The sequence below is a fragment of the Chiloscyllium plagiosum genome, unplaced genomic scaffold, assembly GCF_037043375.1.
Source record: "Chiloscyllium plagiosum isolate Xiang-an unplaced genomic scaffold, Cpla_swu_hap1 HiC_scaffold_17, whole genome shotgun sequence".
In the NCBI taxonomy this organism is placed as follows: domain Eukaryota; kingdom Metazoa; phylum Chordata; class Chondrichthyes; order Orectolobiformes; family Hemiscylliidae; genus Chiloscyllium; species Chiloscyllium plagiosum.
The window spans coordinates 66464741-66478614 of record NW_028270155.1 but is presented as its reverse complement, the minus strand read 5'-3'; the positions used below and the strand labels follow the sequence as shown (position 1 = coordinate 66478614).

General features: G+C 39.3%; 1 protein-coding gene across 3 annotated transcripts in view; it reads left to right on the top strand.

Annotated features, from left to right (window-relative positions):
- LOC122558539 (Golgi apparatus protein 1-like) overlaps nucleotides 1–13874 on the top strand; it is a 143427-nt gene that overhangs the window by 108761 nt on the left and 20792 nt on the right. For all 3 annotated transcript variants that reach the window (XM_087996028.1, XM_043707238.2, XM_043707237.2), the window contains exons 12-18: nucleotides 426–563; nucleotides 2180–2266; nucleotides 9210–9272; nucleotides 9608–9721; nucleotides 10633–10721; nucleotides 11662–11779; nucleotides 12498–12590. In XM_087996028.1, the coding sequence (XP_087852154.1) occupies nucleotides 426–563; nucleotides 2180–2266; nucleotides 9210–9272; nucleotides 9608–9721; nucleotides 10633–10721; nucleotides 11662–11779; nucleotides 12498–12590 (702 nt within the window). The remainder of the gene's footprint in view (nucleotides 1–425; nucleotides 564–2179; nucleotides 2267–9209; nucleotides 9273–9607; nucleotides 9722–10632; nucleotides 10722–11661; nucleotides 11780–12497; nucleotides 12591–13874) is intronic.

Here is a 13874-nt window from a genome sequence, read left to right as displayed (position 1 = left end):
CTCAGTGGTTAGCACTGCTGCCTCACAACGCCCGGGAACTGGGTTCGTTTCCAACGTCGGGTAACTGTCTGTGTGGAACTTGCTTGTTTTCCCCGTGTCTGTGTGGGTTTCTTCTGGGTGCTCTGGTTTCCCACAATCCAAAGTTGTGCAGTTTAGGCGAAGTGGCCATGCTAAATTGCCCATAGTGTAGGTTATTAGTCAGGGGTAAATGCAGGGGATGGATCTGGGTTGGTTACTCCTTGTGTTGGTGTGGACTTGTTGGGCCGAAAGGCCTGTTTCCATACTGTAGGGATTCTAATTCTAATACTGGAATAGACTTATTGGTCTAAAAGACATGTTTAACTGCAACACAACTCTACGCAGTTGTGCAAAATATTGCTTTAAAATAAGGGAAGATAAATTGACTCTATTTTATTTTCAACCAGTTATCCCGAGATTGTCGAGCCGAGATTCAGAGAATTCTTCATCAACGAGCCTTGGATGTGAAATTGGAGCCTGCATTGCAAGAACGTTGCATCATAGATCTCGGGAAATGGTGCAGTGAAAAGACCGATCCTGGGCAGGTAACAGCAGCCTGAATGGTACTCATCTGCATTATCACGATGTGAGCCAGAGGGTTAAGTCTGCTGGTTGGGAGTTGCAGTTGTAATACTAACTAGGTATTGAACTGGCTTCAGTCTCATTGCTCAGAGGAAGTGCTACGTTCATTTGACAAAAGTAACTGCAAGTATAGCAAACTTACTATTCCTCATACTTGGTTGCATTTATGTTTTGTTTTAATTCACTCATGGGACATAGGCATCGCTGTCACAGCCTGCATTTATTGCCTGTCCCTGGTTGCCCTTAGAGATGGTGAGAACTGCAGATGCTGGAGAGTCAGAGTGGATCTGGAACAAGCACAGCAGGTCAAGCAGCATCAGAGAAGAAAGGGAATTGATGTTTCAGGTTGGAACCTTTCATTAGGACTCTTGAGATTGCCCTTAAGAATGTGGTGGTGAGCTATCTTCTTGAACCTCAGCAGTCCATCTAGTGTAGTGAGATCCATAATGCCGTTAGAAAATTCCAGGATTTTGACCGCAGCAATGAAGGACCCATGATATATTTCCAAGTCAGGATGGAGAGCAGCTTGCAGGTGATGGTGTTCCCATGTATCCACTGCCCCCCCTCCTCCTAGTTGGAGGTGGTTGTGGGTTTGGAAGATGCTGTCTAAGGATCTTTGGCGAGTTTCTGCAGTTCATCTTGTAGGTAGTACGCACTACTGCTACTGTGCATCAGGGTGAATGTGGTGCCAATCACATGGGCTATTTTATCCGTGATGATGTCAAACTTTTTGAGTGTTGTTGGAACTGCACCCATCCAGCAAGTGGGCAGTGTTCCATCACACTCCTGACTTGTGCCTTGTAGATGGTTGATAGACTTCGGAATGTCAGGAGGTGAGTTGCTTGCTGCAATATTCCCAGCCTTTCACTTGCTCTTATAACCACTGTATTTATATGGCAAGTACAGTTGAGCCTCTGGTCAATGGTATTCCCAAGGATTTGATAGTGGGGAATTCCGTGAAGGTAACGCCATTGATTGTGAGGAGGTGGTTGTTAAACTGTTTCTTATTGGAGATGGTCATTGCCTGACATTTGTGTGGCATGAATGTTACTTGCCACTTGTCAACCCAAGCTTGGATTTCCTTGAGGTATTGCTGCATTTGGACATGGACTTGCTTTATATTTGAGGAAACATTGTACAGTAATTGGTGAACATCCCCACTTCTGACCTAATAATGGAAGGAAGGTCATTTCGCATTGCATTATGCTTGTAGTTGTGAAGGCAGTATGCCTTAGACATCTCTGGGTCGTGATGGTAGTACAACCAGCATCTTACTGATGCACTTTCGACTTGGGTTTGTTTGGAGCTGATAAATGACAAACACGTTTTGAATGGAATGCTTGGGGAAATAGGGGTTTGAATTCAGGCAAATGTGCATTCATACAGTTTATAAGACATGCTTGCTAAGCCAATGTATGTGACTCAGTTAGAAAGGAATCCACATGCAGGCTGTCTGTGGAACTTTTGCTGCCTGTTTCCCAGTGTTACTGTTGCATCTGGAATGGGCACAAGGCCAGTATTTGTCTTAATTTGTTCATTAAATGATGGTCATTCCTGGTTTGCATTGCTTTGTTTTTAGGAACTGGAGTGTCTCCAAGATCATCTTGATGATTTAGCAGTGGATTGTCGGGATATCGTGGGTAATCTGACAGAGCTGGAGTCAGAGGTGAGTGAGACCAGCTGCAAGTAACTTGGAAAGTGAGCATATAATTCCAGACTCAGCCACAAGAGAAATATCCATTCCATGCTCTCCTTGTCAAGACCAGATTGATCTAATTGTAATGGAAACACTATATTCTGAGACTTTCACAATTAATTTTCTATAGCTATTGCCAAACATATTGGTGTGATTAGTATTAACTTGTAATTTTCTTCTGTGTATTCGATATCCACTCTCCATTTTGGAGTGAGTGGTTAAAAATTTCTAGGTTCTCCTCCGATATATGCTCCACCCACTCACTCACTCCCTCCCTCAGCTCATGTAGGCTGTATCACAAACTGTCTCTTGCACTGTTTCTCTCTGGCTCTTGTGGTAACTGTTTCTTTTTGTTTTGACTATTTGGACAGGTTCTGCTTTGTTTGAGAAGCCTTCCTAAAGCATTGAAGTCATCATCTGAGAATGGATGATGGCATTTTTATAATATTTTAATTAGCATCAGCAACAAAGCATGTCTTTACATCAGTTCATTAGCTACATTCCCAGCTCAGTTTTACCCTTTCTGTTGTTTGAGAAACCTGGCTAATGAGTTCTCTGCAGTTATCCATCAACTTATTGTTCACTGATCTGTGTACACATTGGCGTTTTTACAGTTCCACATCCTGTAAGATCACCCGAATTGGCAGTCTGGTGAATGGGACTCATGACATCTTTTTGCTGTTTAATCTCTCTTTTGAGATGAGGCTATCAAAACTATCACTTAAGGTTGAGAAGTTTTGGAACTTTGTTCCTCAAATGGCAGTGGAAACAGAGTCTTTGAATATTTTTAAAAAGATGGTAGATTGGTTCTTGATGAGCAAGAGAGGGAATGTTTATTGGGTAGTTAAGAATGTGGAGTGATCAGCTATATTTAATAGCCCAATTAGCTGAGTGGCCTACTTCTCCTGTGTTCATCTCCTGCATGATAATGGCAACCCTGATGAAATAATTGCTGACTTTATATCACGCAAACCCATGAATGGCGACCAATCAACCTCAGGATATCCTGGAAGGAGACATTATCTCAAACGTTTGAACAGTTGAAACTTGCAATGTCTTACCGCTACTTTGCAGTAAACATATAAGTTGTCTTGTCCATGGACTGAAAGATGCTGTTGAGCCAAAAATATGCTTTGATTATCACAAATGGAGGATGTGACATGAGTATGATGCTACATCCGAGCTATTTGTCCCAATTAAATAAAATGAAACATCCTTTAGGACGTTTGCAGTGGCCAATATGCTGATCGTGCTCAACCAGCCATGCCTGCAAACTTGAGAGCACCATGTCCAACATTGTATGTGATTTTGCCATTGGACAGCATTTACTAAATGAACCTGACAACTCAGAATTGCATCGAAAATCAATTTAAGATTCAGTTGGGCTTGCAGTGTGATATATTGGCATGAGGTAGGAGCTACATATTGTTACGATATGGGGTTAACTCTCCTGCTTAATTTAAAATCAGCACACAGAAAAGATTCCATGTGTAATCTGTAAAAATTCGAGTGACCAAGAGCTATGTCAAGTAAAAATTGACAACTTTATTTCTTAAAGTATAACAGAGAATAATTAACTCACCACTATTTACAACTTCTTTCTCTAACCTATCTTTTATCTTCCCTTAGAACATAGAACAATACAGCACAGAACAGGCCCTTTGGCTCACGATGTTGTGCCGAACATTTGTCCTAGCTTAAGCACCCATCCATGTACCTATCTAATTGCCGCTTAAAGGTCACCAATGATTCTGACTCTGCCACTCCCACAGGCAGCGCATTCCATGCCCCCAGCACTCTCTGGGTAAAGAACCTAACCCTGACATCCCCCATACCTTCCACCCTTCACCTTAAATTTATGTTCCCTTGTAACACTCTGTTGTACCCGAGGAAAAAGTTTCTGACTGTCTATTCTATCTATTCCTCTGATCATCTTATAAACCTTTATCAAGTCACCCCTCATCCTTCTCTATTCCAATGAGAAAAGGCCTAGCACTCTCAACCTATCCTCGTACAACCTATTCTCCATTCCAGGCAACATCCTGGTAAATCTCCTCTGCACCCTCTCCAAAGCTTCCACATCTTTCCTAAAGTGAGGCGACCAGAACTGCACGCAATTCCCTTCTATAATACTAGTCCGATAAAACTCCCAATTAAGATTTACAAAAACAACACTTCTTGTCTCAAGACCGGGCAACTGTAGGTTCTTGTCTTCGAATCATCCTGTGTCGTCTTTTCTCCTTGTTAGGAATTTCTGCGTCACAGGTTACTGACCGAAAAGGTACTTTTAAGAGAGTTTTTTTTTCAAGCTGTCTCTTACATGTGAGGACTTGGTAATTCTCCTCTTAACTGTTCAATTTTCACCTGGTCTTATACCCTAGAGCATTGGATTGTGTCATTGGCTTTTAAGATTGTCAAATATACTCAACTCAAACTTGATTGTAAATTGGTATTTTTTCGGGGTGCAATTTAAACTGATTGGCTGAATTTGAATTTGTTTGTGTTTCCGGGCAACAAGCTAAGAGTTGTTTGACCCAGTGTTACGTTGTTGTCTTATTGAGAATCGTTGGTGATGTGTCTGGTAGTTCTGCTTTTAACTCTCTTAAAGGTATATCCACATCTTCATATTAATGTACAAGACTCTGTTATACATAAACAAAAGGGAATAGTCTATATATTACATTTTCATTGAGTGAAAGCCTGTGGAAATTGCTGATCTCTGCTGCATTTCCCATGGCTATGTCCTGACCAGAATCTATCTAACTTGCCTGAGTTTCTTCAGCTAACTCAGGTTGACAACTATGTTTGTATTGCATCTCCATACTAGCCATGGTCCAATCAATCAGCACCCTCTTCTCATGCAATATAAATTGATGTTCTCTTTCCAAGTTTGTCTACTGTGTCAGTGCTCATGAGGCAAAGAAATAAAGACGTTTTTTTCTCCATTCTCTATTGTTCTTGGTAATTAGGTTGTTTTAATTTTCCTCTAGTTACGTAAGTTTAAGAATTTAAACTGAGTAGGCTACTCAGCCCCTCTATCCCACTCTGCCTTTAATAAGATCAGGGCTGATCTCTCTTTGTTTTGAATTCCAGATTCACATCTATCCCAACAACCTTTGATTCCCTTGTCCAATAAGAATATATCTACTTTTGCCTTGAAAATATTCTGTGATTCTACCTCCACTACCTTCTGAGACAGTTCCAAACTTGCGCAATCATCCAAGAAAAGAAATTTAGTTAATTTCTGTCCTAGTAGGACGACCCCTCTTTTTTTAAACAGATGCCCTCTACTTCTGTCCCAGAGCACCTAGACGCCTCTGCGCTTCAGAAATCTTCAGTTTACCACTTAAGTAATTTTCTACTTTTGTAATTCTACCTGCCAAAGTGTACAACTTCGCATTTTCTCACATTATGTTCCATCTGCCAGATATTTGTCCATTCACTGGACCTATCAATCTGTATGGACTCTTTTGTTCTGTTCACCACACAGTTGTACGTTCTGTCTTTGTGCTAGCTGTAAATGTAGCAATTATATCTTCTCTCCTTTCATTTAAGACCATTCATTGCAACCTACCCAATTGGAAAAAGTCCCATTTATGCATATTGTTTTCTGGAATCACCCCAATTTTGTATCTAGTGCTAGTATGTTACCCCTTAAACCATAAGTTCCTTAGTTTGTGTAGTAATTTTTTATGTGTCAACTCAATCAAATGCCTTCTGAAAATTCAAGTACAATATGTGGATGAGCTCTCATTTTTCCATAGCACATGTTCCTACTTCAAAAATCTCTACTAAGTTGTCAAACGTTACTTTCCTTCACAACCATGCTGCCTTTTCGGATTGCCTAGAATTGTTTCAGTGCCCAGCTATAAGTTCCATTAATTCTAAAAGGTTCTGCATGATAGGCATCACGTTGAGTGGCCTGTAGTTTCCTGTATGTTGCTTCCCTTTTTTCTCGAATAGATCAGTTATAGTTCTTAATTTCCAGTCTCAAACAGCCCTTCTAAAATCTGGACCATTTGAGAAAATTAACATCCTCCATCTTTTTGTAAAATCCTAAGGTAAAGTCCATTACGATATGTAGACTTGTCAGCCTGCAGTTTGCTTAATACAACAGTCAAAATTTCAAGTTATTTGCTTTCATCTCCTGATTTACACTTGTTACTGGAAGAGTTCTGTATCCTCTGCAGTGAAGATAGAAGCAAGATACTTGCTTGTTATTCTGCTTACTTTCCTCAACTATTATTTATTCCCCATTCTCAAAATCCAGATGATTAATACTCATTTTACAGAAATTAAAAAGAAAAAAAACAGTTAATAGAAACCCTTGCTATCCGTTTGTGCATTTGTAGCTAGCTTTCTTCTCATATTCTGATTTCATCCTTCTGATTAATGTTTTGGTCATTCTCTGCCATTCCTTACATTCTGACCAAGCATCTAATCTATCACTCATCTTCACAAAGTAATGAACTGTTTCTTTAAGTTTGATGCTTCCCCTAACAACTACAGTTAACCATGAATGGTGGGTTCTCCTCTTAAGTTTTACTTGTAATGGAAATATACTATTTTGAAATATTCTTTAAATGTCTGCCACTGCTTTGCTGTTGATCTATGGGTTCGGTTTTTTATTTTAAAGACCAAACTTAGACCCACTCCTCTTCATTTCAAAGTGGTTCTGATATTTAATCATGTTGTGTTCACTGCTGCCTTGGGGGTACCTTAACTCTGAGTTTGTTAGTTAATCCTGTCACATTACAGAAAAATCAAATAGTTGATTCCAGAATGTCCCTTGGAAAAAATATCGAAAGCATTCTGTGAATGCCTGATCCAGGCTACCATTGCTAATCTGATTTTTCCAGTTCATTTGTCAGTTAAAATCACCTGTGACCTGTGATTGCTGCTGTCCCTTTATCTCAAGCACCCAATATTTCTTTTCCCATACTTACTCCTACATTGTTGTTTCTGTTGTCGGGGTTTTTGAAACACCCCTACTTTTCCTCATTTCTCCCCAAAGCGATTCTACATCTTAATTTCCTGAACCAAGATTAACTCCTTAAATGTTACACCAATGTCATCCTTGATTGACACTGCCACTCCTTTGCTTCTACCTAGCTTCTTATTCTTCTTGAATGTTAAGACGCAATTCCTTGTCATCATGCGCCCATGTCTGTGTAATGGCTTTCTTTATTTCTCTGTATCAATTATTATGTGGAGGTGCCGGTATTGGACTTTGTTATCACTTTGTTATCAATCAGTTTAATGCCACGTGTTTATGTAGCCTTTAGTTTTGTCTTTTTATTATCTTTGTAACATTGACTCTTGACTGTGGTGTATTCTGAGGTTTATTCTCTCTATCTCATTCTGCTATTCTCTGACCTTCATTTTTCATTAAAAGAATCCAAACAAGCTTTCCTTCTTTGCTAAGAACCTCAGTAGCCATGAGTACAGAACAACTTTGGTTATCCAAACATCAATTATCTAAATTTCGGATTATCCGACCAAGATCTCAAGGGCGCTGTACATGTATTTCAATTGAAGTAGGAAAATTGTATTTCTCATCCAGTTAATGCATCATGTTGTAAATTTGAACAGGAATGTAGATGCAAGTATGCTTTAATAAATAATTAACTTCAAATATATACTTGAGACATGTTGTTAGAGTTAAGTCTTAGACATTTTATAAAAAAGCTGTCCGATACTACTTCTTCCCGAGGACAAAGGTTTGTGACTGGGAACACGTGAGAACAACATATGTGCAAGTCCAAGCTGTGTTCTCTGGCGGCAAGATTCCCTCTCAACATTGACCTTCTCCATTTTGCAAACCCAACAATGTTTTTTCCTCAGTTCATTCTCAGTTTCCTCAGTTCAGTCAAAAAATGTGCTCATACTTTTAGCTTCCATTGCTTTTTCCTCTCGTTATCCCATGACTAATATTTTGTTTTTCCAAACAAAAAGTAGTTCACTATCTTGCAGCTGACAAGAAAATTTAATGGAACTTTTTTTTCATGAGGGAGATCTGAGGTCAGCGAAAAAACCTTCCCCCCCCTCTTGTGTTCTCCCTGTATTTTGCACTTCTCTCTCTCTAAGAGATTAGCAGTTGCTGAGAAGGGAGGGACAGCACTTGGTTAATCTGGACAGCAGGACGACACCGAACAGAAAGATACCAGCTGCTGTTGAGGACCAGGATAACACCAAGGAAATTGTCAGTGAAAAATTTCACAGGCTTCCGTGAAACTCTAGCCAAAAAGTGATTTTATTTGTAAAATATCATGAATTTTTAAGCAATATTCAGTATTTGTATGCATTTTATCAATTGAATGAAATAAAAACTCTGTAAACAGGTTTTTTTACATAATTATGTTCAGTATGGCTTTCTTTGTATATGATCAGATCAGTTATCCGAAAAAAATACACCCTGCCCATCTAATTCTGATAATTGAGGTTGTTCTGTATGTAGTATGAGAGGAGAATACATGCACTCTGACCTCCAAAGGCACTTGAATAGAAATGTCTCAGGATTCCAGCAGAATAGCAGAACTTGAGTGCTAGTCCAAGACCAGAGACATTCCACAATGTTTCCGTGGTCCCTGCACTATGGGAGGTATGTAAGTGCTGATATTCTTTGTGTTTCACCTTCAATCTTCTCCTGAAACAGAAGTGTTCAGAAGAGACTGCATCATTTAGTCTGATGCACATAATTCAGAGGCAGGCTGCATTTCTTTTAATCTTAAATGCCCTTGTCTTTCTGTATTTTCTACTAGACGTGAGGAAGTCCTCATCACTTATGAAACAGCAGGTCTGTCTTTCATCAATTAAAAACCTGTCTCACATTCACTCAACGTCCATTCTTTTGGCTATTAATGCAAAGGTGAAGTGACATGAACTGATTTTGTTTCTCTCACCTTGCTTCTAGGATATTCAGATTGAAGCCTTACTCATGAGAGCCTGTGATCCTGTCATTCAGACATACTGTCATGTGAGTAATTGCAAAGTGTTTTCCGGATGGATATTAGAAGCGAAAAGTCTGAAAATCGTCATCAGCTGATGCTTGAAGTGTCATAATTAAGCCCTGTACACATTACGGTGGAAGTAGCAATGCTGTTAAAATGTGGTTGAGTGTGTCCTGTATAGCTATATATTCCTCATCCATTTAATGCATTATTTTGTAAATTTGAACAGGAATGTAGATGCAAGTGTGCTTTAATAAATAATTAATTTCAAAAATATACTTGAGACATGATGTGAGAGAGTGTTTGGGTCCGGCACGCTTGTTTCTCGTTTTAAACAGTGATCTCACTGTTCCTCTTACAGGAGTTAGCAGACAATCAGATTGATAGCGGAGACCTGATGGAGTGCTTGGTTCAAAATAAACATCAGAAAGAGATGAATGAGAAGTGTGTAGTTGGTGTCACACACTTCCAGTTGGTGAGATAAATCTTTATTATGAGGCTGTTTAAAGAATAAATGGGATAAGTGAAGTTTTTCTCTTCTAAATGATGCTCATTGCTCTATAACTATGGGTGTTTTTCCTATAGATTATGTCTATGTCAAAAACTTTCCTTTGTTTGTTTGCAACAAATTAACTATTGTTGTGACCTATTTTAACTCGCTTCGCCAGGTTGCTTTTCTGCTTCATGGCTGAGTTGCACTTAATACTTATGAGTGCCACTTCCAATTGGTGAATATGAATTCATCAAGTAGTGTAAAATTTAATGTCATCAGAATATGAATCCAGTTCCCACTGTGACATCAGCCTGTGGAGGGCTTGCCATTGCATCAAGTCTTAATGTACCTTTAAATATATTTGTTGGCGACCAATGTTGTAAATTCTTAGTGCTTTCACAAGCCATTTTTAGCTTTGAACTGTTTTATTTTCTGTTGTCCTCTATGCTGCTACGATTTTTCTTTATCTAAGTCTGGCCAGTTGTATTGTTTGTTTCTGAAGGATTTGCAGGCAATGTATCTTCATTAGTTGTGCACAACGATCAAAGCAGTCATGATTTGACAAGAAATTTAACTCTGTCTCATGAGGTTGGGTTAATTAATACAATGTCAAAGTTAGGAGCTCTGTAAAGGGGTTTTTATCCAAAAAGTAAACTGCTGGGCTAATGCCAATGAAGATGAGATTTGTGACTCGTCACAGTGTTGCAATTCTTATTTGCCTTCTGCTCCTGGAGATGAAAGGAAAGTACCCCAGCGAAGGGTTCTGAGAGGGCAGCATTGCTCATGAGTTGACTGTTCAAAACTTATTCCAAACTTCACCATTCATGTTAAAAGCTGAGAAAGTCTATCTGCTTTTGATTTGTGTAAAACTAGACTTCTACCTCCTCTTACAGATCCAGATGAAAGATTTCCGCTTTTCCTACAAGTTTAAGATGGCATGTAAAGAAGATGTGTTGAAACTGTGTCCGAACATCAAGAAGAAGTAGGTTGATGCCCTTTCAGAATATTCTCCAACCTGTGCTCACCCCTTGTGTTGATGGAACACCATTTGCCGTACACTGATTCTAGTTTCAACATTATAATTTTAAGGGAACATTTTTAATTTTTCGTCCTGATTCCCCAGTGAGTCAGGCCCAAGAGAACAGGACTGTTTTGGGCCAAGTACTTGGTCTGTACTGAGATTAATGAATGCCAATTGATACTGAAGTTGACCCTCAATTTTAAAATTATTCCCTGGATTAAAGTACAGCTGGTGAAGCCAGCATTTATTGGCCATCCTGAGGTACCCTGAGAAGGTAGTAGTTGGTCCCCTGAAAGCTGCGATTTCTGTGATGATGGTTCTTTAAGATGTTCTCAGGGAGAGTGTTTGTGTCCATTGTAGCAGCTCTTGAAGCCACTGAGAGCTTGCTAGAGGATATCTAAGTGTCACTCAAGTTGAAACGGGACTAGCTTTCCAAATACACCAGACAAGAATGGACAGCAGGTATTCTTTGTTGAAGATATTAGTGAGTTTTGATGGCTATCCAACAATGTCATGGTGACTTTTACTGGTGCCAGCTGTTGCAGAATTTTTAAATGTGCATTTCGATTTCCACCTACCATGATGGAGGTTTAATTCATCCTTTGTTATTAGTCCAGTACATAATTGTTACACTACCCAGTAGGTACATCTTAGCAGGCAAATGTGGTCTGAATTACCAGTTGAACGTGACCACATCCTTAATTGTGGATAAATTAGGTAAGAATATGATCCCTCTGTGATTGGCCTACAGGCTATTTGACAGTTGTAATGACGACTGAAATCAAACGGTGCTTCTGGAATTCCACATTGCAAAGATCTGACTGAGAAATTTGGCAAACAAGCATGGTGAGAGGAAAATTCTCTCAGAATTCTGAGCCTTCTCCCTCATGATTTTGTACAGGGTGGATGTTGTCATCTGTCTGAGTACCACAGTTCGGAATGACACTCTTCAGGATAACAAGGAACAGCGTGTCTCTATAAAATGTCGGAAACAGCTGCGTGTGGAGGAACTGGAAATGGTAAGTAATGCTTGATACATACGCATTCAATGCCATTGCTTCTTTCTTGTCTTATGAACAGACTATTCATTTGTAATATATGAAAGCATTCCAAATACTTCCCTGTGAATTTGCTCTTTGTATGAAGATGTATTCTTGAATTTCATGTGGAGTTTTTCAAAATTGACAATGTTGATGTGATGAGGTAATAACAAAAGAAAAGAAGTAGAATTAGCTTCCTATCCCTGTAGAATAGTATTTGGCCAAATAAATTAACTTATGTTCCTGCCTATTTACCCTGCCTTAGATAATGGATTTTAAACAAATTGACTCTCACCAGTCAGTTTAATGTCCAGGAGGCTAATCCAAAGTCTTCTCGGCAGCTCCAGATGTGCATCTGAAGGGATTGATTGATAATCGATGTGTGGGATTTATTGTGTGGGATGAAATCTGATAGTCTCAATTAAGATCATTGTGAGAGGTCCTTCTACCTGTGGCTGTGCTCAGAATGGAGAGCTTTCAACATGTTCCTGGCTATTAAGTATGTGTTTAGAGATATTTGGGAGAGTACATGAAAGTATCTCAGATTGCTATTTGTCCAATGGTCTGAGAAATTTCTCGAAGAAGCAGGGGGCTAATGGAAAGTAGGATTGATTCTTGCCAAGATAATTTACAATGAATTTTCCTAAATGGAGGCAAATTATTTATTTTTATTTATGCTTCTCTCATCCCTCCACAGACTGAGGACATCCGTTTGGACCCTGATCTCTATGTGTCTTGCAGAACAGACATTGAAAAACACTGTCAAAATGTGCCATTTGGAAATGCACAGGTGAGTAACTGAGGAATCAGGGAAACACTGTAAAACAATCTTGAGTTTGAAAAACCAATACAGGAGAAATGGGAACTACCTTCAGTTGTTAGGAACAATGTGCCTCTAATTCTTAGGGTGTTCACAAGCCACTTTATTTTGCATGAGAGCATTTGTACGGTATTGTAAGGAAGCTGAGGTGTGTATCACCTGCATATTTGGATTGCTGCACAGCTTAGAAGGGACATTGGTCAAGGGCACAAGTTATTCCCTTAATCTTCACCAATGGTTTTGCTGAGCCATAGTCTACGTGTTCAGAATCAATTGGTTCTAAAAGTAGTACTTCATGTAAAGCATTGATAATAAGCAGGGTGTATAGCAAGATATTCTGCTTAGTTCATATAAACAAGATGGGTAGTCATACAGCAAATGTTGAATGCAATGAAATGTGAAGTGATGTCTTTTATTTGGAAGCTTGTGGAGAGCAATGCAATCCAAATGGTAGTTTTAAATGTGCTGTAGCGATTAAGAGATCCTGGGGTACATACAAAACAATAATTTGAGCCTCAAACATGCTAAAACCTAACAGAAGCATGAGAAAGCAAAAGAGGACACCAAGCCTCAAGGTGAAATAATTGAATAATTGGTCTTGAATTTCAGAAAGCCTCTTAAAATAGTGAAGTGTACAGAGGGTATTCCAGAGTTTAGGGCCTAGCCACATTTGGAAAAATCAGTGCATTGAGTATAGGAGTTGTGAGGTCATGTTGCATCTGTAAAGGACATTGGTTAGGCCACTTTTGGAATACGGCATTCAGTTCTGATCTCCCTGCTGGAGGAAAGATGTTGTTAAACTTGAAAGGGTTCAGAAAAGAATTACAAGGATATGCTAGGGTTGGAGGTTTTGAGCTAAAGGGGGAGGCTTAGTAGGCTGGAGTGAATTTTCCCTGAAGTGTCAGAGGCTGAGGAGTAATTGTATAGATGTTTATAAAATTATGAAGGGCATGGATAGGGTGTATAGTCAAGATCTTTTTCCCAGGGTAGGGGAGTCCAAAACTAGCGGGCACATGTTTAAAGTGAGAGGGGAAAGATTTAAAAAGGACCAAAGGGGCAGCTTTTTCATGCAAAGGTGGAGCCGAATGCTGACAAATTGAACTAGGTTAATGGATGTGTTGAACTGAAGGATCTGTTTTTGTGCTGTCCATCTCTATAGCTCTACATACTCTTGTTCACACATTTTTGTATAAATACAAGAAACACACTTACTGTTGAGTTTGCAATCTTCATTGAATTGCACCTCATAATTGC